Raw genomic sequence first — 24,805 nt, 5'->3', positions numbered from 1 at the left:
TTTGTTTGAATTCAAATTTGGTTTGAAATTTGAATTCCAAATTGGTGTACCTTTTAGATATGATGCCCATATTATTTTTATATATATTAGGAATTTATTTAGCTATTTTGTATAACAAAAATAGGTGTAGTTTTGTTATACACAAATGGAAATAGTTTTCTTTTTAAACATTTATCCTTTGGTTTGAATCATAATTACTTCATGGTGTGTTTCTTTAAAGGAGTTTTCAGGCATTACATAAAGCAACTGAAAATCCAAATCACCATGTGAGTTAACAATATATGCTATGTTTCATTTGTTAGTATTTAAATAAACATGATTAAATATGGCATGCCATGCTTGTGTGTTGACTTAGGTTGGGGTTAGACCTAATGCATCTCTTTGGTTGAGTTTCTATACATGACACTCATCATCACATGGGAGTTTTTAAGAAAAATTTTGTAGTTGGTATTTTTAGTGTATGAATTTTTGGGTTGTTACAGCTATAAGATAACAAATGAACGAATAGTTAATCTTAGAGTAAAGCCAGAGAATTGACAGTGCAAAGCTGATTGTAAAATCCGAGCACGACATCATATCCAACTTAGATTTGGGATACCTTTTCCTGCAAGCAGGGCACACAGCAACAGCATCCCTAAAGCTAAGCATCAGTTCAAATATATGCCCAATCCGCCATGCTAATGGAAGTAACTTCTAAGCACCTGAAAGATTAATCTTGTATCAGACTATCAGTTGGCAACAACTACAGAGCAGTAAATATATGTGAGCATAGCACATAAATCAAAACACAATTTATATGAAAGGATCAATTATTAAAAGGAGAAAACCTTAAGACGGCATGCCTGAAACCCAGTAGACGAGGACAGCAGCCCCAAAAACATATTGTAGTGGTTGCTCATGAATCCTAAACTCATCCCAATCTACTTCACTTCAATGGCGGTGTGCCAAAATTGGATTACAAGCACTAATTGTAGAAATAAGAATGTGTTGACATTGGGCAACATAGGCGAACTCAACAACGACAAGTACAGCACACAAGCAGGAGCAGCGCGCACTGATTGTTTGAGGTTTCAACGTTAAGACGGCAGTGGGAAAAACTGTAGTGATTACCTCACAGCGGGAGAGCTCGGCCATCTAGCCTACCATTTTGTATCACACCGAAAGATCCAACCTGAAGCCACCCTATCAAAAATCCACAGAAGTTGAAAGACGATTATTGAGTAAAAGATCGGTACAGGTGAGTCATTACATGAGCAAGGAACTATAGATGAGAACTAAACAAAACCTAACAAATCACATGGTCACAAGCACCAGTGCTCCACCACGCCAGATCGACAGTCTATCGGATCCTGCTGAGGAAGAAGAAAGGATCCCACTGGACACAGAGATTCAACACCCTTCTCCATGGGCGACCGTGGATCTGGCTGACCCTACATGGATTCGACCCTCGCTTGTTAAATCTGAGCCAAAGGGGAGGGGAGGAGAGGGAAGGGGCCATGATGACTGTTGACCTACCGTTGCCGTAGGTGGATCTACCGAGACGCAAACTCGAGGAAGAGCAGGGGGCTGGGTGGCTGCCGCAGCCGCCGCTGTATGCTGCCATGGCTCCAACCGACTTAAGGAAGAATAGAGGTGGCCTAGAAGGTGCCCTTGCCCCGCCTGGTGGCCGACGCCCTTGCCCTGGTGGCCTGCCTCGCTCACGTTGGCCTTGCTGTCCTTCTCTGAGCTCCCGCCTATGGCAAGCGCCTCGACCTCAACCGTGCCGACCCGCAGACGGTGGCGCGAGCGTGGAAGCGCGCGAGGGGCGAGGGCGATAGTGGTGCAGGGTGCGGGGATGGGGAGCGGTACGCGCCGCGGTGGCCCGTGGGATCCAGCGGGTCGCACGGTGGGTGGGGGCGGTGATTGTGGCTTTCCATTTTTAGAGCGACTTGCACGCGGACGGGAGGCGGGGATCGTAGGGGGAGAAGCGAGGCGACCCCAAACAAATGTCGCACCAAAAAATTATCTTTTGTTCTTTTTAGTTGTAGGAGATAACATCTAGATGTGTTAGGTTGGTGGGAGGTGGAATTTTCGAATAGGTAAGTAATCAACAGTGTTCGCCTAAATGGCCTAAACGGCCGATTAAACGGCCACTAAACGGTAAACGGTGGTAAACTATTTTGTTTAGGGGGTAAACGGAAATTAAACGGTTGATCGTTTAAACGGTCAAAAAACAGAAAAAACGGCCGAAATGGCCTAAATGGAACGGAGATAAACAGTATTAAACGGGCTAAACAACCGATTAAACGGCTGTTTAGACGAACACGAGGTAAATCTAGTTTAGTTTTATATGGATAAATTTGTATACTTAAGTTTATTATATTTATAAATGTGTACACTTGTAATGTTACATGCATAAATATCTATATTTGGTTCTTTTCACATGCATAAATATATATACATACCAAAATAATTGATTTTTACTCGGATAAATTTGTATAAATGCTAGAATACTTGATTTTTTACATGTACATATATAATTATATGTAATTTTTTTTAAAGTACAAAACCGTTTAACTTCGTTTAAACACCGTGTAAACCGTCTAAACGCTAAACGAAGGGCGACCGTGTAAAGACCGTTTACTGTTTAGTAAAACCTTAGTAATCAAACGCCACTTGTAACTGCTTTATGAATTCGGTTGTAATTGAACAACTCATAGGGTTGAACAGGTAATTAATCAAACGCCACTTGTAACTGCTTTACAGATCCAGTTGTAATTGAACAACTCATAGGTTGTAACTGTTGTATTCCGTGGGATAGATGTTGTAGATTTGTTTGGTTAATTAATTTGGCGGGGTGGGAAGATATCAGGTACGGGTCACGGGGAGTCTGTTATGTTTTTTTTTTTGTTAACTAATTTGGTGGGAGGGGACGGTCACCGGTGGGAGTAGAGGATGTGAGCAGGTATATATATATATATTAATTATTCACAACACACACATGAGCACATCTCCCACTATGTGTTCAAAAAAGAAAAAGAAAAAGAAAAAGAAATAATAGAAACGGACAAACTTGATCGGACTACCGAGGTATAAAGATGCTTTGCCTGCCGTGCTATTCAACAAATGGGCCGAACCATGCCACAGCCCACACGAAGCTACCTGCTCCAATGGTCACATACATCATGTCTGGACGCATCATTATTCAACAAATGGGCTGTCTGGTTTACAAGATCAAATGACAAATACTAGCTCCAATGGTCACACGCATCATGTTTGGACGACATTATTTATTTATTTATTTGTAAACTAAATAAGATTAAAAAAGGGAAAAGGGTACTTGATTTGGCAAATATATGCATGGGCCCCTAACCCAACAAGTTTTCCAGGCCACGCACGCCATATAACCATAAACCAGTGCCCGATCGACATGATTTTGTGACAACAAATTAAAAGGGATACAACAAATAACATATATAATTTGGCGAAGTCTAGTACGGTGGTCGACGATGAGGTCATATCCGATCCGGATCATTGAACACGAGGGGGACAACTTTTAGTGCATCTTCTGGGCTCGTGATTCCGATCCACTTTAGCTTCGTATTTTCAGGCCATCCTTGGTAGGCGTGATCCCTCCAGTCCAGCAGTGCTCTTGATATTACTGGCCAATTCCCTCTGTAATTGTTCAGTTGCTCGGTGAGTTCCGTCCCGTATTTCCACCCACCTGCCATGGCTTCGCGGACAGGTTCCATCCTCGCTGAATCGCAGACCATGATCATCAGGCTCACCAGTGACCGCACGGCTTCCTCACTACCTGTGAAGCGCGAGCGTGACCGCACGGCTTCGTCACTACCTGTGAAGCGCGAGCGTGATCGCACGGCTTTCTCACTACCTGTGAAGCGCGAGCGTGACCACTTGGCTTCCTCACTACCTGTGAAACCATGATCATCAGTACCTGTGAAGCGCGATAGCTCGCGCACGGCTTCCGCCATGAAGGTCTTGCCCAGCCACGCGGGACCCAGTATTTGCTCCCTGTCCCTTCCGTAGTCCCACCAGTGTAGAGGTTTTGATCTATATTCTCCTGGGAGCTCCACACGAGAGCCAGGCTCGTAGCAGAAGGCTCGACGATCCTGCATGTTGATGAAGCCTATTACGTCCAAGTTGTCACACCGCATGACTAAGATTATCGATGACGTTTCTTCCACGCCCTCCTCCGCTTCCGCTTCCAGTTTGATGTGAAACAAACTTTCTGGTTGGATGCGGCGAGTGTCAGGATCCTCTACTTTGCGGAGCACTTTGTTGTTACTTGTGGATGAGAGATCTGGATGATCAGCCACGAGATCCCTGCAGCGTGGGTGGTCGGTCACCAATCTACGCAGCTCAATGATGAATGTACTGAATCCTTCTGCATCATTCCCAACCATGTAGGATATGTCAGCAGGTGTCTGCATAAGAAATATGTCGCCCACCCAGTCGTCGTCCCATGGTCTCGGGACATATTCACCAGGGTACCAGGCGACGTTCACTTCAACTTCATACCCGTCCACTTCACAACGTTGACTCGACCAGCTACTGTGGTTGTGGAAGTAGAGAATACTTTTATTCTCTACTTGGTTCTTGGAAGTTTCAATGCTCAGGTCCACCCCTATGTTAAGCCATACACCACGTGTCACCGCAACCACATTCCTGGCCAGCTCAAGGGACCGTACCAGCTGATACAGGACGCCCTGCGGCGAGTTCGTCATTGGAGAGAGATGCTGTGCCGTCTCCTTTGTACGCCTGAAGAGGATGCTCTGGCCCTTGAAATAACCAATGCTAGCGGTAATAACACCGTAGACGCTACAAGGGCTGTTCCCATCTTTCATCCGCAGTTTCACCTGCACTGTGGCCTCCACGGCGTTGGACATCACCGCATAGGTGATCTCAACATTGCGGCCGGGGCCTGAAGAGCTTATGGTCCGAGTCATGGGTCCTTTGTCAACTTCCCTGGCGTACTCTGGGTCATAGCAGTCCCATTCCCATTTGATGGAACCGCCGCCGCCACCATCGCCAGTGCTTGTGTTGGGTCCTGGGATGTCAATTTTGATGGCAAAGCACCCATATGCCAAGATGCTTGTGCAGGGTCCCGTGAGCACCAAATCAGCCATTGTTCCCTACAACCATGCACATTGCTTCATTAATAATCTGATCTATTATTGCTTTCATGCAAAAAAGATTCATATAGATTATGGATACCAGGAATTAGTTAAAAGACATGATCTAATACATGTACCTCTTCTCCTTGTTCCTGCTTCCTATAGATGATATGGCCTCGTTTCCCGTCGAAGACTATTACGGTTGTGCCAAGGACCCCAAGGTCCGCTTGCATGGCCAACAGCTCCACCCGAGGTGGGAGCCAGGCGCCGTCAGCCTCCTGACGAGGTGGATCCAAACGGTGGTTGAGAACGAGGTAAATGTGTTGTAGCGGTGAAATGGGGTGCGGGTTGGGATATCTTCTACTCTTCCATGCCAGCAGCTGGCGTGACATCATCCCATATTTATTCAAATTCAACACGTAACCACGCATCATCAGATCCCAGGTTTTCCTGTCGGAAAATACCGTGTAATATTCCCTGCTCCACGAGCTTGTAAAGAAGTTGTAGATTGGATTCATCCTTGCAGACTCGCAGACGATGAGGATCAGCCCCACTAGTGCCAACCTGGGTGAAATACGATCGTCCACCCAAGCTGGGAAGCACGACAGCACGTGCACGGCATCCATGACGAAGTCCTGGCCCCTATTCACGTGCTCCAGTATTCTCACAAGACCACCTTTAGTGTCGAAGTCCAGAAAGGATCTGTAACCGACACCCCAGCTTAGGCATTGGGGATTGTATTCATCAACTGGGAGTATATCAGCAGATCTATCCAGGTTCTCGATGAGCTCAAATGAATCTCCTTGCTGGTTCATGAAGCCACAGACATACAAGTTGTCGTCCCGCATGATTAGGGTTGTCGACATCGTTTGCTCTCCCTTCACTGCTTGCAGCTTGACGTGAATCCACCTCGCCGGCTGTTCAGCACGTTGCTTGGCGAGCACTGGGTGTTCTCTGGTGGAGGAGAGAATTGAACTGTGGTGGCCATCAAAGATATCCTCGCGGTCTGGATGGTCAGCGAGGATGCCACGGAGAGCCATTATAAATTCAGTGAACGACAGTTCGTCTCCGATGGTGTACTCTACAGTTTGATGCCCTGAAACCATTTTGGCCTGCATGCATTACTCGAGAGTTTAGTTAAAAGAAGGAAAGTGATACTCCCTCTGTTCCAAATTACAAGTCATTCCAAGAATCTTGAAGAGTCAAAGCATCTCAAGTTTGACCAAATTTATATAATAAGATAATAACATTTATGATACCAGCTAAGTATCATTAGATTCTTTATTAAATATATTTTCATAGTATACCTATTTGATGTCATAAATCTTTGTATTTTGATCAAACTTGAGATGCTTTGACTCTCCAAGATTCTTGGAATGACTTATAATTTGGGACGGAGGGAGTAACAAATGTCTTCAATGTTTAGCGCAAGCACTATAGTAGCTAGTCCTCCTTTAATTTACCTCCGGTCTACCAGTGATGATTTGTTCTAACGGCGACGGAGCAGTAATAGATTTCTCCATATGAGCCTCTTTGCTGGTTATTATTTGCTCCGGAGGGTGACTTATTGGTCGTGCGATCTGCAGTGGATTAGTAGTATATAATAATCATTCAGTAGACAACAAGATTATTAGTATTCGTTAAAAGAATAAGAAATAATAAAAAGATGTCTTCAATATAATGTTTACCTCCGGGTACCAGGTGACTTCCACTTCCACTTCATTGCCGTCGTCAGTTTTACTCGAACTAATTCCATTGGCGAAGCGGAGAGGAACATTATTCAATTCAACTTTCTTGCCATCGCCAGTTTCAATCTGGAGGTTCACCTCTATTTGAAGCGCACTGCCGCATGGCACTGCAACCACATTCCTCGCCAGCTCAAGAAGGAACCACGAGTCGTCATCGGTAGGGGAGAAACACTGACGCGTCCCCTTTGCACACCTGAAGAGGACGCTCCTGTATTTGTCTTCAAAGCCGTCGATACGTGCAGTGATCTCACCACCAATGCCAGCAGTGTTATGCCCAGCTTTGAGTCGCAGCCTGACCTGCACTGTGGCCTCCAGGGCATCTGACATCACAACGTAGGTGACCTCAGCTACCTCGGGGCGCATGTCCGGAGCACAGATGGTATGGCTCACGGGTAGTTGGTCGACTTGGGCGGCGTACTTAGGGTCATAACAGTCCCATTCCCATTGGATGAGACCACCGGCATCGCCACTGCTGCCACTGGCATTGGCAGGTGGGATGTTAATTTTAATGGCGAAGCACCCGTAAGCTGAGATGCCTTTGTAGGGTCCAGTCAGTACCAACTCGACCATTCCCTACATGCATGCACTGCTTGATTAATATGGCATGGTTGTAAAAAAGATTCATATAGTAGACATCTTACTATTTCTAATCCTCCCAAGATACACAAAGAAAGAAAAGATAAATTCTGCAATATTTTGCAATGATCAAAAACAAATTGCCTTTAATTTTCTATACTCTAGGCATCATCTTACTACTGCATACAAATACTCACAAGAAGCACTAAAAAATAGTGCCTATGACCATATGGTGTTTGACATTTGTTTGGAGTAAACAATGATAATACTGCCCCCTCACATTAGAGCTTTAGACCTATAAAATGAGCTAAAATACTGTAATGTTTTTAGAGCTCTAAAGTTTAGAGAAGGGGATCCAAATAGGCCATAAGTTGACAAATTAGTAAGACATAATATATGTATACCTGTTCTGTCTCCTCTTCTCCTTCCTCCTTCCTATAGATGATCTGGCCTCGTCTGCCGTCAAAGACGACGATTTCCGTGCCTTTGACATGAAGATCAGCATGTATGGCCAATAGCTCCACCCGAGGTCGACCGTGGCCCTGGCATCGTAGATCAAGATCCCCGTTGTCACCGGCCTCCCCGGGTTGGCTAGCAGAGCCACCGCTGCTGTCACCATCACCGGCCTCTCCAGGTTGGCTAGAAGAATCGCCACCACTGCTGCTGGTGTCGTCTCCGGCCTCATCGGCTTGGCTAGCAGGGCCGCTGCCGCTGTCGGCATCGCTAGCCTCCTCTGATTTGCTATCACGGCTGCCATTGCTGCCAGCATCGCTAGCCTCCTCCGATGATTTGCTAGCAGAGATGCCACCAATGCCAATGTTGCAGGCCTTGTTGTGTTGGATTTGTGGGCTCCCATTTCTGCCATTGTTGAATCCCCTTTTACGCTCCCGGCCACCTCCGCTTTGGCTAGGAGGGCCGCCACATCCTTTGGTATTGTGGCCACCTCTGCTTTGTCCAGGAGGGCCGCGACCACTGCCAGTGTTGCCGGGCTTATTAATAGAATCTCCATCGTTGTTGACATTGCCAGGCTTCCCACGTTGATTCTTCTTCTTTTCTACTTTTTTAGCCTGATCACTTGTATGGGTGTTGTTGAGCACGAGGTAAAGAGTTTGTAGCTCCATAATGGGGTGCGGTTGCCAATTATGTGTGCTCACATTGCTGGCGTACCCTCGGGTCTTCCATGCCATTAGCTTGCTCGACATTTTCCCATGTTCCCAGACGTTCTCAGTCATCAATTGCTTGGCGAATCCCGTGCCGGTGCTCCACCCACGTGAAAAGGAGTCGTGGGGAGGATTCATCCTTGCGGACTCGCAGACCATGACGATCAGGCCCGCCAGTGCCACCCTGGGACTCAGATCGATACCAGCCACCGGATTTGGGTGGCTCGACAGCACGCGCACGGCGTTCTTCGCAAAATCACGGCCCAAATGAGCCGCCTCCAGTTTGTGCACGGCATGATCATTACTTTTGGCTCCCAGCATGGACATGTAACTGACGCCCCATCTTGAGAGTTCGGGATCGCGTCCATTAGTAATTGGGAGCAGTATATTGGTGGCTGCATTCCGGTTGTCGTCGAGCAGCTGGAACGAATCTCCTTGCTGGTTCATGAAACCAAGGACGTACACGTTGTCATCCCTCATGAATAGGGTTATCCACGACGTTTCCTCTCCCTCCACTGCTTGCAGCGTGACGTGAATCCACCTCGCCGGTTGTTCATCAGCACGCTGCTTGGCCAGCACTGGATGATCTCCAGTTTTGGAGAGATTTGGGTCTTTGTGGCCGCCCAAGATATCCTCGGCCTCTGGATGCTCGGCGAGTTTGCGACGTAGATCCGTCATGAATGAAATGAATGAAATTTCATCTCCGATGGTATACACCAGTTCAGCATGTACTGCAACAATAATTAAATTAACATATGAGAAAAATAACCCAATATATACATGCACATGCACGCACGCACGCATAGACCAAGTTATAGTTTTGTACTTAATTTGTAGCAAATTAATTACCCACGTATCGTCTCATCAGAGATATCAATAAATTATTACTCACTTTCGACGTTGTTAAAAGTAAACTAAATTAACTTCGAAATATGCATCAAAATTACTTACATTTGTCGTTTTAGAAAAAAAAAGTCTCAAAACGACCTTTTTTTAACATAAACTATATCATTATAATGCGAGAACTTATGAGTATATCGATTTTCATATTAAATATATGCCTCAAACTATGTTTTGTTGACAACAAAAATGTTAGCACACGTGCAATGGGCTCCAACATGAAGTTCCCGACGTCAAGACGATCAAGAAATACATTTGAATCATCAAATTTGGAGTTCAAACGAAGAAAGGATGATTTGGGGGTCTGTCAGGCTTCTCTGATCCTGTCTGGCAAGGGCCGTTCAGCCCCACGAATACTGGCTAGGCCAGTTCGCCCGGTCTGAGACCGCTTCGAGTTTAGCTTGGTCCTAGCTCATGTTTTGACGGGGAAAATTGTAAATTATGTCTTGGATATGTTTCTTAATGGGATAAGGCCATCTCCCTCTCTATATATTGGAGGATCATGGCCAGTTGAGGGATGCAACTTCCAATCGATCAAAAAAACATCTATTACCCTTTTTTATTTACCCTAGCTTTTCCAACCCCTGCTGTTCGGCGCGTCTCTCGACGAGATTCGGTGGCGTTCTAGGTGGCCCTTGCCGACCTTAGGACAACCTCAACGTGCCCCTCCCTGACGGATCTTCCCGAGAGGTGTTCTTGAGCTTTTCAGGCGAAGAACGGGCATTGAATCAGCTCTACCAACCGGCTGGTCGGTCTTACTGATCTCGGACGTCCTTGTTGCGTGATAGGTCGTGTGCGACCTTGGACAAGCTAATCTTTGCTGGTGTGTGATCCAAATCGACGTCAACACACTTTTAGGTGACTCCGCTGGAAAAAGAAGATCAATCTACAAGCAACGTGTCTGAAGAACACAACAAGAAGGAGGGTGATCCCACGGATCCGTTCAACCCCGACAATATCATTCATCCTACGACGATTGATCAACTACCAGAGGATCTCCGTAAGATGGTGGAGGAGTAGAATGCTACTAACCTACAAGCCACTCTTGCAATTTGTTCGCTAGATCGGAGAGGAGGGGTGGCAAAACAATTCAAGGTAGTCAATCAGGTTGCTCATTGAACCACTGCTGAACCCAAGGTAACACCACCCGTAATTAATACATCTTCTGTTGTTACCATGGAACAACTCAATAAAATGATGGCGGATTGTGATGCGGCTATGATAAATACGTTTCATAGTATGCAATACAATGCTAGTCTTAAGAAACCTACGGATTATGGACCTGTTATGCCTAGTGTGTCTGTATTGGTGTCTTCTTCTCGATCTTAAGACCATGAATCCTTCCTTTGGCATGCTGATGAACTACTTTAAGGGTGATAGGATCAATTAGCCGACTAGAAGGGGTGAATAGTCTTTTCTAAAACTAATTATGCGTCGACTAACCGAAACAAATACAGAAATAGACTAATCAGTTTAGCCAAGACTACACCCCTCTATCTATGTTCACAAGCACCTCACAAAGATCCTAATTTAGCAACTAAGGTGCCGAGCTAGAGAGAGCTCACCTACACAAGTCTCGTTGGCAAGGTCACACAAATCTAAGCAACTAGTACAACAAAACACACCAGGAGCTCCTACTCATACTAGTTAGCAAAGCGCACAAAGCCTAAGCCACACTAACACTACTCAACTAGCAAAGCTACACAAGCTAAACTAGAGAGCAACAACTACTTAGTTACACAAACTAAGCAAGGCTACTTAGCTACACAAGAACAACAACACTAGCACAAGTATGTACAAGTAAAACAAGCTAGTGATAAGGATTGCAAACTGTTGACGGTCGTTAACCCTCAAAATAAACCATCAATATAACATGAAAAACTGAATAAATATGATCACCAACATAGGCACAGGGGTTTAAATTAACAAATTCCACAAGTGTTGGTGAATCTGTGTTTGCAGGAGGATTTAATCAGAAAACAGGCGAAGTGGACCTATCCGTCAAAGCAAATCACGATCATCAAAGATCGGGCCGAGAGGAGCCTGGGTGGGGCCGGCCGACCCATGGGGCCCGCTGGTCAACCCCCGCTTGTACATCGGTGCTCCACCGCCTTTAAGGATCAATCTTAACCGTGTATCAAGGTCGGTTCTTAAATTTATCGTGTGCGAACAATGTGGTTCTTAAATTTATTGTTGAATTAATAATGCTTATGTTCCTTAGCCATTTTTGTCTATGCTTAGCACAAATTGACGGACTAGTGTGTGCGTAGTACTTTTTACAAGAAATACAAAAAAAACAGGGATCAGCGGTGTGGCAATGATATACCATATCATAAAAAATGCAATAATATTTTGAAAATGGTCATACTTTAAAGGATTGAATGCACACTTCAAAGAAAAGGGATTACCGTTGAGCACGAGGTAGATGTCACGTAGCTCCGAGTCGGGGCGCCGTTCCGCATAGTTTCCTCTCTTCCAATGCCTCAGACGCCTTGACATCTCTACATATTTCCACACGTAATCTGTCATCAATTGCTTGGTGAATCCTGTCCCGGTGTCCCAGCCACGTGCAATGGCGTTGCGCACAGGATTCATCCTTGCGGACTCGGAGACCATGAACTTCAGGCCCACCAGTGCCAGCATGGGTGTCATCTCGATGCCATCCACCTCGTGTGGGTAGCGCGACAGCAAGCGAACGGCGTGCGTGGCGAAGGTCTTGCCCAGGTTTGCGGACGTCAGTCTATCCATGACTTCCTCCTCCTTTCTGACGCCTAGTATGCTTTTGTAGCTGTTGCCCCAGCCTAGAAGTACTGGCTTGTATTCTTGTGGGAGGATCCGACGGGCGCTTCTCTTTCGGTCGGCAAAATCGTAACAGACTCCAGACTGGTTGATGAAGCCGATCACATCCACGTTGTCATCCCTCATGAGTAGGGTTGCCGATGACAATGATTCCTCGCCCTCCACTTGCAGTTGCAGTTTGATGCGAATCCACCTCACCGGTTGTTCAGCACACGGCTTCGGGAGCAGTGGGTGTTTTCGGCTACTCGAGATATTTGGGTCCACGTGGCGATCACAGATATCCTCACGGTCTTGGTGATCAGCGAGGATGACACGTAGATCCTTTATGAATTCAGTGAACGACGACCTGTGATCGTCAACGGTGTACAACAGTCCAGCTGGAGGTTGATCCTCCGCCATTTCGACGTCCTGCAGTTGTGATTTATTAGTTACTAGTGTTTAGAATAGAGTGCTTTGATCGTAAAGCAAGATACTCAGACAAATAGGAATGTAATCAGTAGTTTCACTAATCTCTGTTTGCGAACGAGGGCTCGCTCAGTGGTGCGCCAACCACCGGCGTTCAACAGGGTCTTTACCCATCTCCTATATATATATAGCCACAAGCGCACATATACGAGGGTGCTTGGTTTCCGGCCACAGCACGCTACGCCACAAAGTCTGGCAGCCACAGATATCGAAGCGACTGTTTGATTGGTGGATACGCGTAGGCAGCCACGGAAAACCGTAGTGCAAATCAGATGGAATCTCGCCACACTTTGTGGCGGCCATTTTTTTCCTTCCCAACTGCGGCAACCAAACAACTGCTGTATGCTAATATGCCACAATAGTTAAGTGACATGTCGGTCATGCTCGGAGTCTTATGATCGTCGGGTACCTTTTAGCTGTGTTCGATATCTATGTGTAGTCAGTGGCGGATGCACGTTCAACCTGTGAGGTTTTGATTGCTGGATCCACCACTGTGTGTAGTTGTAGGTTTGTGTGTGTACATTGTGTGTGAGTGTGTGAGGCGTGCGTCGAACCGGTGTGTCCAAGGGACGTGTCCGTTCGGTTCTTGTCTACGAATGAGATCAGCGGTTCGTTTCGCAACAACCAGTAAAAGAAGGAAAACTAACAATGAATTAAATGCCTTTAATGTTCATGTACTGTGGTCGCTAAGGGCAGTCCCAATGCTAGAAACTACATATAGTTTCTATACCTATTAATTACCATAGACACTACGTATAGAAATCATGGTCCCAATGGATAGTTTCTACAGAACAATTTTTTATCCAATCACATACATTCTCTCTCCATTCTCTACCAATCACATCCCTTAATGTCTTGGTTCTCGTGTAGACATGGTTTCTAACCTAGACCTGGTTTCTATGATTTTTGCTCTCTCTCTTCAATAATTACCTTGCCACATCAGCAAAACGCTTAGGTGGCAGTATAATTAATGTCCATAGAAACTATAGTGGTTTCTGCATTGGGAGTGCCCTAATCCCTCGAAATTTTACCTTCACTGGTGCTTCCTGATTTGCTGCAGCATCACAGATTCCCAGCTTGCCAATCGCTGGGCTACATCTACTTGCTGGAAACCCCGGGCCGACCTGCAGCTCACCGTCACCGGCCGACTTCACGTCCAACATCTCCTGGTCAAGTGTATCTCCCATGGTGAATTCCTGTGCCAGTACATGAATTTAGTTAGTTCCTGCTACTACTATTCACTGAGTGATAACAGGTAAACCTAGAATTTAGATCATGCATGTTTGTCTTTACCACAGCTGTTGCTAAACATTAATTACGCAGTGTTGCATCAAAAAAATCATTGTTTGTCATATATTGTCCTTATATACTCCCTCCCTCAGTCCCATAAAAATTGTTACTCTTCCAAACATTTTTAATTTTGACTAAATATATAGATGAAAATATTAATATTTAGAGTTTAGTATCATTAGATAGATCGTTGAATATACTTTTATAATAAACTTATTTGACGATACAAATATTGCTAATATTTTCTAAAACCTAGTCGAACTTGAAAAAGTTTGAACAACATATTTCACAGATGGAGTATACCTTACGGTAGCTCAACCTTGTTACTAAGGTGGTATGCGCAAGGAGAGAGAAAAGCAGCAGAGGTGCAATACAATGCAGCACCTGTGCTACACATGAAAATTTTGGCACCGAAGCTTGAGTTGGCAACAGGTTCCTAACATGAAAAATCATTTTCTTCTAGAGAAAACCAAAGAAGACCGGCACCACCTGCCAGAGTGCTGGGCAAGACCGCAAGACACGGATACAGTGGAAAGATTGTTTACTTGTTTATACTTGATGGTTTCCTATACATTAGAGTGAAATTTCCTAAGTTAGACACTCTGACGTGGCATTATCTTTGAACCGTTGTATCTTCCAAACATTAAGGCTGCCCCTAGATATCAGCCGTACTCAGCTTATTCTCTCTTACAGAACGCTATTAAATCAGCTGAAATCAGCCGTAAAACGTATCAGCCAAACAGCCCCAAGAGTTTGGCTACATCATGTCGGATATGTACTCTGTAGTTACAACTCTGGCATTAACCAAATCGCTGCCACGGAACCTCAAAACTATGTGCATACATATTACTATGAACCTCAAATATTCTTTGAGATCCATGCACATGAGAAAACAATCAAATTCTGTCAGGTGACTGGTTGAATCTCTCTCTTTTTTAAACGCAAGTGGCCCTTTCAATTAAAAAGAAAGAGTCATATATAGAGAGAGGGGCAAAGAGCGCAAAAGACACTGGCTGCACGCCTCAAAACTATGTGACTGGTTGAGTCTCAGAGAAGACTAGAGGGTGATGTCATAATTGCACATATATTGAAGCGGAAGATTCCAAGCCCAACAAAAAGTGTGGTAATGATAGCTATTACCACACTTTATGTTACAAATTAGACGACCCCAAGGGAGGCTCAAATTTAATGCTTACCAGACATACTAGAGCCCTGTTTAGTTCCACTCCAAAATATTAAATTTTTCAAGATTTCTCGTCACATCGAATCTTTGGACGCATACATAAAGCATTAAATATAAATAAAAAATAAAACTAATTACACAGTTTAGACGAAATTCACGAGACGAATCTTTTAAGCCTAATTAGACTATGATTGGACACCAATTGCCAAATAACAACGAAAGTGCTACAGTGGTATTTTGCCAACTAAATTGTACCTAGGGAAAAATAAATCAAATAAATTATCACAGAAAATCAGTAACATCTTGACATCAATTTCATATAATCTAGTAATCATCAGTGATAATGATAGCCATTAATTCTGTTCTGTTTTCGAAAAAAAACCACTCGTCGTTATAAATAAAATAGCTCAGAGATGGGAATGCTGATGGCTTTCGTGGTGGACGCAGAGGGAAGGAAACATGTGTCGAGAAATGTATGTACCCCTGGAGCTCCATTGTTGAGGCGCGGTTTTCAAGCCATCGAACCACGTTGAACCGTCGCCATCATGTACGATAAGGCTGCGCCACTGCATGCTGGAGGGCCTACTGCTCGACTTTGTGTCTGCCCAGACAACAAAAGCTTAGGCCCTGTTTAGATCCTCACTTAAAATCCAAAATTTTTCAAGATTTTTTGTCACATCAAATCTTGCGGCATATGAATAGAGTATTAAATGTAGGTAAAAAGAATAACTAATTGTACAGTTTGTCCATAATTGACGAGACGAATCTTTAAGCCTAAATAGTCTATAATTAGACAATTTTTGTCAAATACAAATGAAAGTGCTACAATAGCCAAAAGCCAAAAATTTTCTCATCTAAATGGGGCCTTATTGAGGCGTAGTTTTCAAGCCATCGAACCACGTTGAACCGTCGCCATCATGTACGATAAAGCTGCAGAAATTCACCAGCCAACCAATGTAGCGGACACTAGGGCTGGACAAATTTTATCGAGAACCGAAAACTAAAAATAGAACTGAACTAATCGAGAATTAAACCGAACTAACTGAGAACTGAAATTTTAGTTACCTATTTGGTTCTCAGTTCTTAGGAACCAAATTTTATTCGGTTAAATCGGTTCCTCTCCTCGGTTAACCGAAATAACCGAAGAACCGAAGGCCCAGTAAAGCCCAGCATGAACTATGGCTTAACGCCTTGACCCCGAGCGAGTAACCCTAGCCACTCCAGTGTCCACCCTGAGACCTCCCAGCCGCCTCACCGGCGCCGCATCCCCACCCGCGCCGCCGCATCCCCACCTGCGCCCCTGCCTACCGCAGTGCCGCTGTGCCCTGTTGCCCCTGCGCTGCGCCTACGGGATCCCCGCCGGCCGCTGGCGTCGCCAGCCCGCCACAGCCCAAGCTCAAAAGGCCCTCTCGGTCCGCAGTCTGCACGTCACCACTCACCAGCACCCTCCACCCCAAGACGGCTACATCCATTGCCTCCTGCAGTGTAAGTATTTTGCTGACAGATATGATTCAAGATCTGAATGTATGTGTCACTTCAATTATTTTTTCAGATGTCTCAGCTTGAGGAGGACATTGACCAAGAGATCAGTAATTGGGTTGAGAGCCATGGGAATGAAGAGGATTTTGCTAGTGGAGATGGTGGTGATGCTGGGAAGGAGGTCATCAATGTAGACGCTGAGGAGGAGAAGCCGAGGAAACAGATAGTGGCTAGATCCAACATGTGGCAACACTTCGCCAAGATCAAGGTTGATGGTGTGGTGGTCAAGGGAAAATGCAATTATTGCAGCAGTGAAATCATGGCACATTCAGTTTATAATGGTACGTCTGTCATGCGTAAGCATTTTAACACTTGCCTATGCTCCTAAGCGTACACAAGGGCTAAGCTCTTTACGCCATGGAGCGCGGGATAGTTGGGGCTGATAACAAGATAAAGAACAAAACAACTACACAAAGTTAATATTAAATATTAACATATGTTCAACATAATGTTTCCTATACAACTGCTCGGCACAATGCAGACAAGTCTATCACATTCTAATCCATCATGGTTGATTGTCAGCATCGCCGAACAGGATCAAGTCATCCGCCAGTTTGATCGCCGACTCGGACACCTCCTCAAGCGCGGTGATTTGCTCGTCGCTTACATTTCGAGCAAACCCACCGTCTATTCGTTCAAGCTTCACTAAGGGATAGACCGATCAGACGACCGCCAAGGCATGTCCCGCGGAAGAACAAGTGACGCCATGAGCATATTGCTTGAAGTTCTCCAGCGCCGACTTGCACTTCTCCACGATGACGTCCGACTGATGTGGCCTATCGGGCTCCGGTAGATGTGGGTCGATGAGGTCCAACACGGGTTTTATCCCATCAGTCATGCCCTTCACCTTGTCTTCACTGGCACCCAGCCAGAGCCCGAAGTCACGGAATTGCGCCTGGGTATTGGTTCGGATCACTACAAACAATAAGAGCAATCGTGTTAAACACGTTTCTCACAGCAAGACAACCATTCTTACGAGGACTGACTTACACTTCAGCTCCTTAGTGAGTTTTTCTTTGTCCATCCGAGCTTCATCTCTTTCTTTCTCTGCTAACGCTTTGGCTTCACGCGCTAGCAGAGCTTCGGTATCTGCCTCCGCCCTGGCATCACGTGCCAGGCGCACTTCAAACTCCGCTTGTGCCTGTGCTTCAGCAAGCTCTACAAGAATGAAAGATTACTGTCATCCCGGGCGACCTGAGAATATGAAAGTAATACACCATGGGGCCTAAGGCCTTACCTTTCTCACGGTCTATAGCATCGCCTAGCTGCTCCGTCAGCTCCTAGTTTTCTGCCTCCAGTTGTGTCTTCTCTGCCCGCAACTTCTTCCGGTCGGCATGTGCCTCGGCTAACATTTCCTCCAGAGTCTCCACAGACTCATGCAGCCGCTGATTTTTAGCAATCAATGGAGCCGCCCGCTCCAGCGGGCATGCGTGGTTCTCAGAGATCTTCATTAGCTCCTGCAGCAAACAAAAGTTAACAGGTGTAATCTACGACTTCAAATTGGTTGTGTAGATTAACTTACCTCAATGCGGCCGAACACTGATGCTAGTGTCGCCCTGAGCTCCTTAACCTGCTCGCTCGCCTCCTTGTCCTCCACCACCTCCATAGTGTCTCCACAGCATATGAAGGTCCGCAACAGCTGAGGCGGAGGGTCCCGGGTCTCTGGCGCTTCGCGCTCAATCTCTTCTATCACCTCGGGGGACTCCCTCGCCTGCTTTGGCGCTCGGCTCACTTGTGGTCAGACGGAGGGGCCAAGATCCATCGCCGATGTTTGAGCCTAGGGACTGGCCCTTGGGTCAGGGCGACTGGTCAGCTCGATAGGGATGTCTTCATTTACTGGCTTCGGGTTCTCGAGGACTTCGCCTTGGGGATCAGCCGGGTTTTTGGGTGCCTCTCACGTTTCTTCCGGCTGTCCCACCCTAGCACCTTGCATACCGGCAGTCGTGGTGCTCGGCTCGGCCTCCTGCCGAGCATCATCGACACCGACCGGGTGGACCTCCTCGGTCGATGCATCCCTGCAACATGATATCATATTATTACTACTTCCACTTTGGTTTCGCCAGGACTAAGTCTGGGATAGCGATACTCACTCATCGAAATGCCTGTGTGCAGCTCTGAATGGTTGAGGCTTGCTGGAGCACCCCTGCCCTTCAGTTGTTGGCACGACTCTTGAGAACACCGGAGGCAGACGGTTCGCCTCCGGTGCTTCCGACCTCGCCGCGGTAGTCCTCCCGGCCGGAGCCGCTCGTCTAGGTTCGAGGACTTCGTCCTGAGTGGACCTCTGATCGGTTGCTCCTTGGGCTGGCCGGTTGAAGGCTCCGGTGGTCGTTGCTGCGGTGGCCATACGCGCTGCTCGTTGCTGCAGCGTCTCGCTTCCGTCTTCGTCATCTTCCGACCACTCTGAAATGAGTCGTCGGCGTGTTGAAGGCTTTGTAATCGAGATTCCACCACCCTTGCGTGGTGGTGGAGGGTTCGACTTCTTCTTCTTCTTCTTCTTCTTCGCCGGCTCTGCTCAGACCGGCTGCTTCCCGCGCGGTGGCTGTCGCCGCACGTGGGGTTTCTCCACCACGTCCTCGGACGAGGACGACAAGCCGCTCTCCAAGGGCGGACCAGCCAGAGCTTGGGTCGGACGAGCATCTATGCCCTCCGGCCAGGTCTCATCTAGCACATCGGAGACATATATAGCACGATCCTGTTCCACAAGTTTTCAACAAGACGTTTTAATATCAATCAGACTTGCTGCTACAAGGACTACAAATGGTACATTCTTACCACTGGTGGCGGATTTGTAATGCTATAAGCTCCTTGTTGCCCCACATTGTTCAGCTTGGTGTTCTTTGCAAAGAGTTCCGAGAGGCGGGCATAAGCTTCATCTCTTTCAATCCTCTCGGGAGCTTCCCGTACGGGATCATCCTCTCATGCGTACTCATACGCGGGGTGGACCCTCTCCTTGCTCGGCTGGATTCGATGTAAGACAAAGTTGATGGCTACACCAACTCCGTCAAGATTGTGACGCATCCGACCCAAAATCTACAGAAGCTCATCGACTTGGGCCATCTCTGAGCCATTCGGTCTTGCCGACCAGTTTGGGTGTGGAACTGCTAAGTGGTTTATGTAGGCCAACAGGCTCGGTTCAACATTGTGAATGTAGAACCACCTAGCATTCCACCCTTTTCAACGATGTGTTAAGGGGTACTGGTATGTATTCCCTCACCATACCTTCCCTCAGCTGAAGAAAAAACCCGTCGACCACTTTGGGGGATCCAGATCCAAGGAAGGGTTTGAGGCAGAAGAGATAACGAAAGAGATTGAAGTGCGGAGCGATTCCGATGAACACTTCGCACAGATTGATGAAAAGGGAAATATGAAGAATATTGTTGGGATGGGGATGGCATAGGTTAATGCCACAGTAAACTAGGAGTTTCCGCAGGACCAGATGTGCAGGAATCCCAAACCCATGAATGCAATAACCTCGAATACAACTAGTTCATTGGTATCGGGGGCTGGGAATGGTTCACCTGCAGTGGGGCGCCATCCTGCGGTTACTTGATCTTGATGGATGCCTTCGACCACCATTTCGTCTAGGGTCTCCCGGGCGATGGTAGATCTGACCCACTCCTGGTCGCGGTGGACCTCGCCGGTACTCTTCGCCGCCTCCCTCCCTGACTTCTTCGGGCTCTGGCGGCTGCGTTTCTTCCCACCTTTTGCCATTGGATCAGATCTGGTTCGATGTGGCTTCACTCGGATTGGATTAAGGTGGCGCTACAGTTGCGATGCGACTGTAGCAGGGAGTTGGAAGGCGATCAAGCCGAGTGCAGCGCGCTGAATGTTTCTGCGGTTGCGAAGGAAGAAGACACGATGGCGGAATGAGGAGTGTGCCATGGCGGACAAATTTATATGGTTCGACCCCGACCCTTCAGCTCTAGGGTTTTTGGGAAACCACGCTGACTCCGCCAAAATGTTCGCGCCTCTCCGCATTCTTCGCACCACGTCATTTGTGACCCTCCGACTTCTCCGGTGATATTTGTTGGGCCGGTTTAATGGGCCTCCGAGCATACTAAATGGCTGGGCCTGCTTCATCATTTTATCTCTTTGATTTTTGTCACCGTACAGTGCTAAGCACTCTCTAATTTTTGCCACGGCATAGTGCTAAGCACTCTCTATTTTTCTCCACGGTTAAGTGCTAAGCACTCTCCATGTTCTCCACGGTATAGTGCTAAGCACTCTCTGAATTTCTCCACGATTAAGTGCTAAGCACTCTCCATGTTCTCCACGGTATAGTGCTAAGCACTCTCCATGTTCTCCATGGTATAGTGCTAAGCACTCTCCAAATTTCTCCATGTTTTACTGCTCGGTAATCTCTAGTTTTACTACAAAGACTAGTGCTAAGCACGGGGACTTCGTCCTTCACACTTTATTCTTTGATCCTGCTACAAGATGCTACTATCTTATAGCAGCCTCGAAGACTAAGTGTGTACACTTCACCTAAGGTGAATGAAATTTTCTCGGCTAAGGTGAGGATGGCTGTTTTAACTCAAGGTTAATAATGTTCTTTGATCCTGCTACAAGATGTTTCTCTATCTTATAGTAGACTCGGGGACTAAGTGTGTACACTTCACCTTGCGATGAATGTACTGTTTTTTCTCTTACTTGGTCTGTAGCTAAGCTGGGGACTAGCTATGTGCTCGGCTAAGCTAAGATTCAGTTATTTTAGTAGAAAGATCATTGTAATTCTTTGATCCTGACACCAGGTGTTTTCTTCACCTACTGTCAGGCTCGGGGACTACAATGTATACATTGCACCTTGCGGTGCATATGTCAAGTTTTTAGGTGGACTAAGTCCCCATTCTCTTTCTCAGTTGTCAATGTTCTTTGATCCTGACACTAGGTGTATTCTTCACCTACTATCAGGCTCGAGGACTACAATGTATGCATTGTACCTCGCTGCGTATGTATCACTATTGTGATCCTCCTTGGCTAAGCCATGGATGATAATCATCTGACTTCGCCAATGAAGCCTAAGTGTGTACACTTCACCTAAGGTGAAGAATTTTTAAAATTTTGTACTTAAGCTCCTTACATCCTTCTAGCAAGCCTTAATTGAATAGTTTTGAGGTTTTTCACCAGTTAAACTGGTCGGCACCTGTATTTTACTAATCGGCTTATCAATTAAACTGGTCGGCTCTTAGTTTTATTGGTCAGGTCACTAGTTAAACTGGTCGGCCTTTAATTTTGTTGATTAGATTACCAATTAAACTGGTCGGTTCACCAGTTCAACAGGTCGGATTACTAGTTAAACTGGTCGGATTACCAGGTTAACTGTCTAGCTCCAAGTTAAACTACTCGGACATATTCAAAACGGCGTTGCACAGCGGATACAAGGCGCTCGGGGACTAGCTGTGGGGGGTATAACCCTAGGTACCCACGGCAATGAAGATGGGCCGCACCACCAGGAACGGTCCAGCCCACAAGATGAAGGCGTGTGATGCAAGGAACTGATCGGTATGCATGCCACGGTTTCTAGAAAGAATCTTGAAGATAGAAAGGATTTGTTCAGATATGATAGATATCGTATTCCTTGTAAGTACTTATCATATAACCGAATAGATCTAGATCTAACCGACTTGTACGCCTACACCCCAGACTATATAAGACGGATAGGGACCCCCCTCAAAAACATCTCAGATCATCTTGCTTCATAATACAAGACACAGGACGTAGGGTATTACGTCGATCTGATGGCCTGAACCTGTCTAAATCGCTGTCTTTGCGCCCGTGTCACCATCCGGTTCCAATTATGCGCACCTCCACCGATAATCTACTACCGTGGGTATACCCCTCGGTAGGCTGCCGACTAGATTTCGTCGACAATCCTCAAAACCCGATTGGTTCCCTAAAACTCAAAACCCACCATTGTATGGCAATACAATAAGAGCAATAAGGAATTTTTGGCAACACATGTACGATGTATATTACATATTCACATGTACAAACAAGTGCCAACAAACAACAGATAATTCCATGGCTCAACTTAGAACAAACTCAGTAGTTTACAGAAATAATTTATTAATATAAGACATGAGTTTTGATTCAAAATGATCTATTTTGGATCTCCATTGGGCATCCATGGGTAGAACCCAAAACCCGAAACCAAACCCGAAACCAAACCTGATAAGTTTCTAACCTGAAAACCATGGGGCAAAATCACTCCCACCACCACCACAAAAATCATTTTAGCAGACTGTTGTTTTGAGGCTTTCCGGAGGCGGGCGCCTTAACACGCTGGACCCGAAAATGATCAGAGGGCTTAACATGGACCCAAAACTGCCTCACTGCCATCCCTATTGACGATGCCTTGTTTGAGGAAGATGTCAATGCGTAGGAGGCGAGGACGTCGGTACTCATGATGACTAACGAAGCAACATAACAGTATCCCTATGAGGGTGGAATACTTTTTTCTTAGATTTAGATAGTCTGATACGGTTTATAATAGTGTAAATATTTTATAAGTAAGACAAACCATCTACATGGTGTAGTAGTGAGGAATGGTCGTCTTAATCTTTTGGTCTAGTTTTCAACCTCTTCCGCATTTTTTTTCTATTTCTATTATTTCTTCTATGCGCTCACGTGATATACTTGCTCTGACATGCGCGAGCTGAGAACTACTACGTGATGCGCTCTTCCGTGTACGAGTACGTGGGGTGGGCAGCGAACGGGGTGGGCCGGACGCGACCACGTGCAGCGGAAAACTATCAGCGACTTCTTCCGTCCGAGCAGCCGGCGCATAACAGCTCCCGCTCAGCGGTCCAAACCTGGCCAAACGAGCCTACATCTTGCGCGCTGGGAAACTACACGGTTAGTGGGGCCCACTATTGGGACCTTCTCGTGGGTGGGCTGGGCTAACAAAGAACAGGCACATCGTCGCTGCGCGGGCGGCCCACGGGCCATGCTGCCGTCACATCATGCGTAGTCGTCGTCGCGCCCGCGCCCAGAGCCGCCCACCACAAAAATGAGAGGGGTAAGACGATGAGAGAGAAGGAAAATTGTTTTCTATTATTTGCATGGGACGCAAAAGTAGACAATTAATGCAAGGTGATGCTAGGTCTCCGATGTATTCCATCGGTTTAAAATACACAATAGATAGTTGCCCTAAGGATTCATACAGATAAATCATGCATGCATATTGTAGCCTGTAGTTTATTATTAACGTTGAAGCTATGAAAAGATGATTTCGTGTTAGGATTGCCGACATCTAACACGGGAGAAACTACTTAATCCAGCTTTGACAGTAATCATGATTTAACACATCACAACTGGATGTACTCCCTCCATTCCAAATTATAAGACGTTTTGGCTTTTCTAGATACATTGTTGTTACTATCTAGACATAGTGTATACCTAAATACATAGCAAACGCTGTGTATCTTGAACAACCAAAATGTCTTATAATTTAAAATGGAGAGGGAGTAGTTACTAAAAGTTGACAGTAATAATATTGATGGTGAAGCTACGAGCGTACGTGGGCTAAATTAGATGCATAACCATATATGCACATTTCTAATTGAAACCAGTAGCATAGCGATTTCTTCTTTTATTTATTGGAACGAAAGTAGGCATAGCGAAATAGATCAATAGTTCACTACTAACCTGATATATGTGTATGCACACTGCTGGTGGGCGCCTTCCGGAGGTGGCGACCACACTTCTCCAGCGTTCTCTCAAGGCTGTGGCTAGGCCCTAGGCGGCCACCAGAAGAATGTTATGTTACAAGAATTCAAGGGTGCAGGGTGCGTCAACCATCAATGTATAACTTTCTAAAATACGAAATACAGGTGCCGGAGTATCTTTCTAATATAAACGATACAAATATCGTGTGTCAACACCAAGAAAAGCCAACAAGCATGGAACTGAACCAGTCATATATTCTAGAACCGTGCGGGTCCATGAATGCTTTGCTACCACAGAAATAAAAGGAGGCGAGGAGACTGACCGAGTAGTTGCACCAGTCACTCCCAAACAAGTATTTTTCCA

At 46.0% G+C, this 24,805-nt stretch overlaps 1 protein-coding gene across 6 annotated transcripts; it reads right to left on the bottom strand.

Moving 5' to 3' along the window:
* Nucleotides 1-3,241: 3,241 nt before the first annotated feature.
* Nucleotides 3,242-24,670, bottom strand: LOC136483535 (uncharacterized). 6 transcript variants are annotated; one of them, XM_066480630.1, is made up of 10 exons: nt 24,422-24,670; nt 15,717-15,836; nt 13,794-13,958; nt 11,907-12,705; nt 7,843-9,329; nt 6,803-7,435; nt 6,578-6,694; nt 5,252-6,226; nt 3,872-5,132; nt 3,242-3,793 (listed from the first exon to the last, which is right to left on the bottom strand). In XM_066480630.1, the coding sequence occupies exons 3-10, from the start codon at nt 13,947-13,949 to the stop codon at nt 3,495-3,497; spliced, it is 5,727 nt and encodes a 1,908-aa protein (XP_066336727.1). In that variant the 5' UTR covers nt 13,950-13,958; nt 15,717-15,836; nt 24,422-24,670; the 3' UTR covers nt 3,242-3,494. The 6 variants fall into 6 exon arrangements, with proteins under 6 accessions (XP_066336727.1, XP_066336725.1, XP_066336724.1 ...); XM_066480628.1 differs by having other exon boundaries at nt 3,242-5,132; nt 15,717-15,854; XM_066480627.1 differs by having other exon boundaries at nt 3,242-5,132.
* Between the last annotated feature and the right edge of the window lie 135 nt (nt 24,671-24,805).

Source organism: Miscanthus floridulus, chromosome 9 (genome assembly GCF_019320115.1).
Source record: "Miscanthus floridulus cultivar M001 chromosome 9, ASM1932011v1, whole genome shotgun sequence".
NCBI classification, from domain to species: Eukaryota; Viridiplantae; Streptophyta; class Magnoliopsida; order Poales; family Poaceae; genus Miscanthus; species Miscanthus floridulus.
This window is presented reverse-complemented; position numbering and strand designations above follow the sequence as displayed.

Coding starts and splice junctions, on each gene's coding strand:
- LOC136483535 (XM_066480628.1), bottom strand. CDS start 13,949: ATGGGAGATACACTTGACCAGGAGATGTTGGACGTGAAGTCGGCCGGT. Junction 12,706..13,793: donor ATCAGGAAGCACCAGTGAAG/GTAAAATTTCGA, acceptor TCACAACTGCAG/GACGTCGAAATGGCGGAGGA. Junction 9,330..11,906: donor CATCTACCTCGTGCTCAACG/GTAATCCCTTTT, acceptor TTATTGTTGCAG/TACATGCTGAACTGGTGTAT.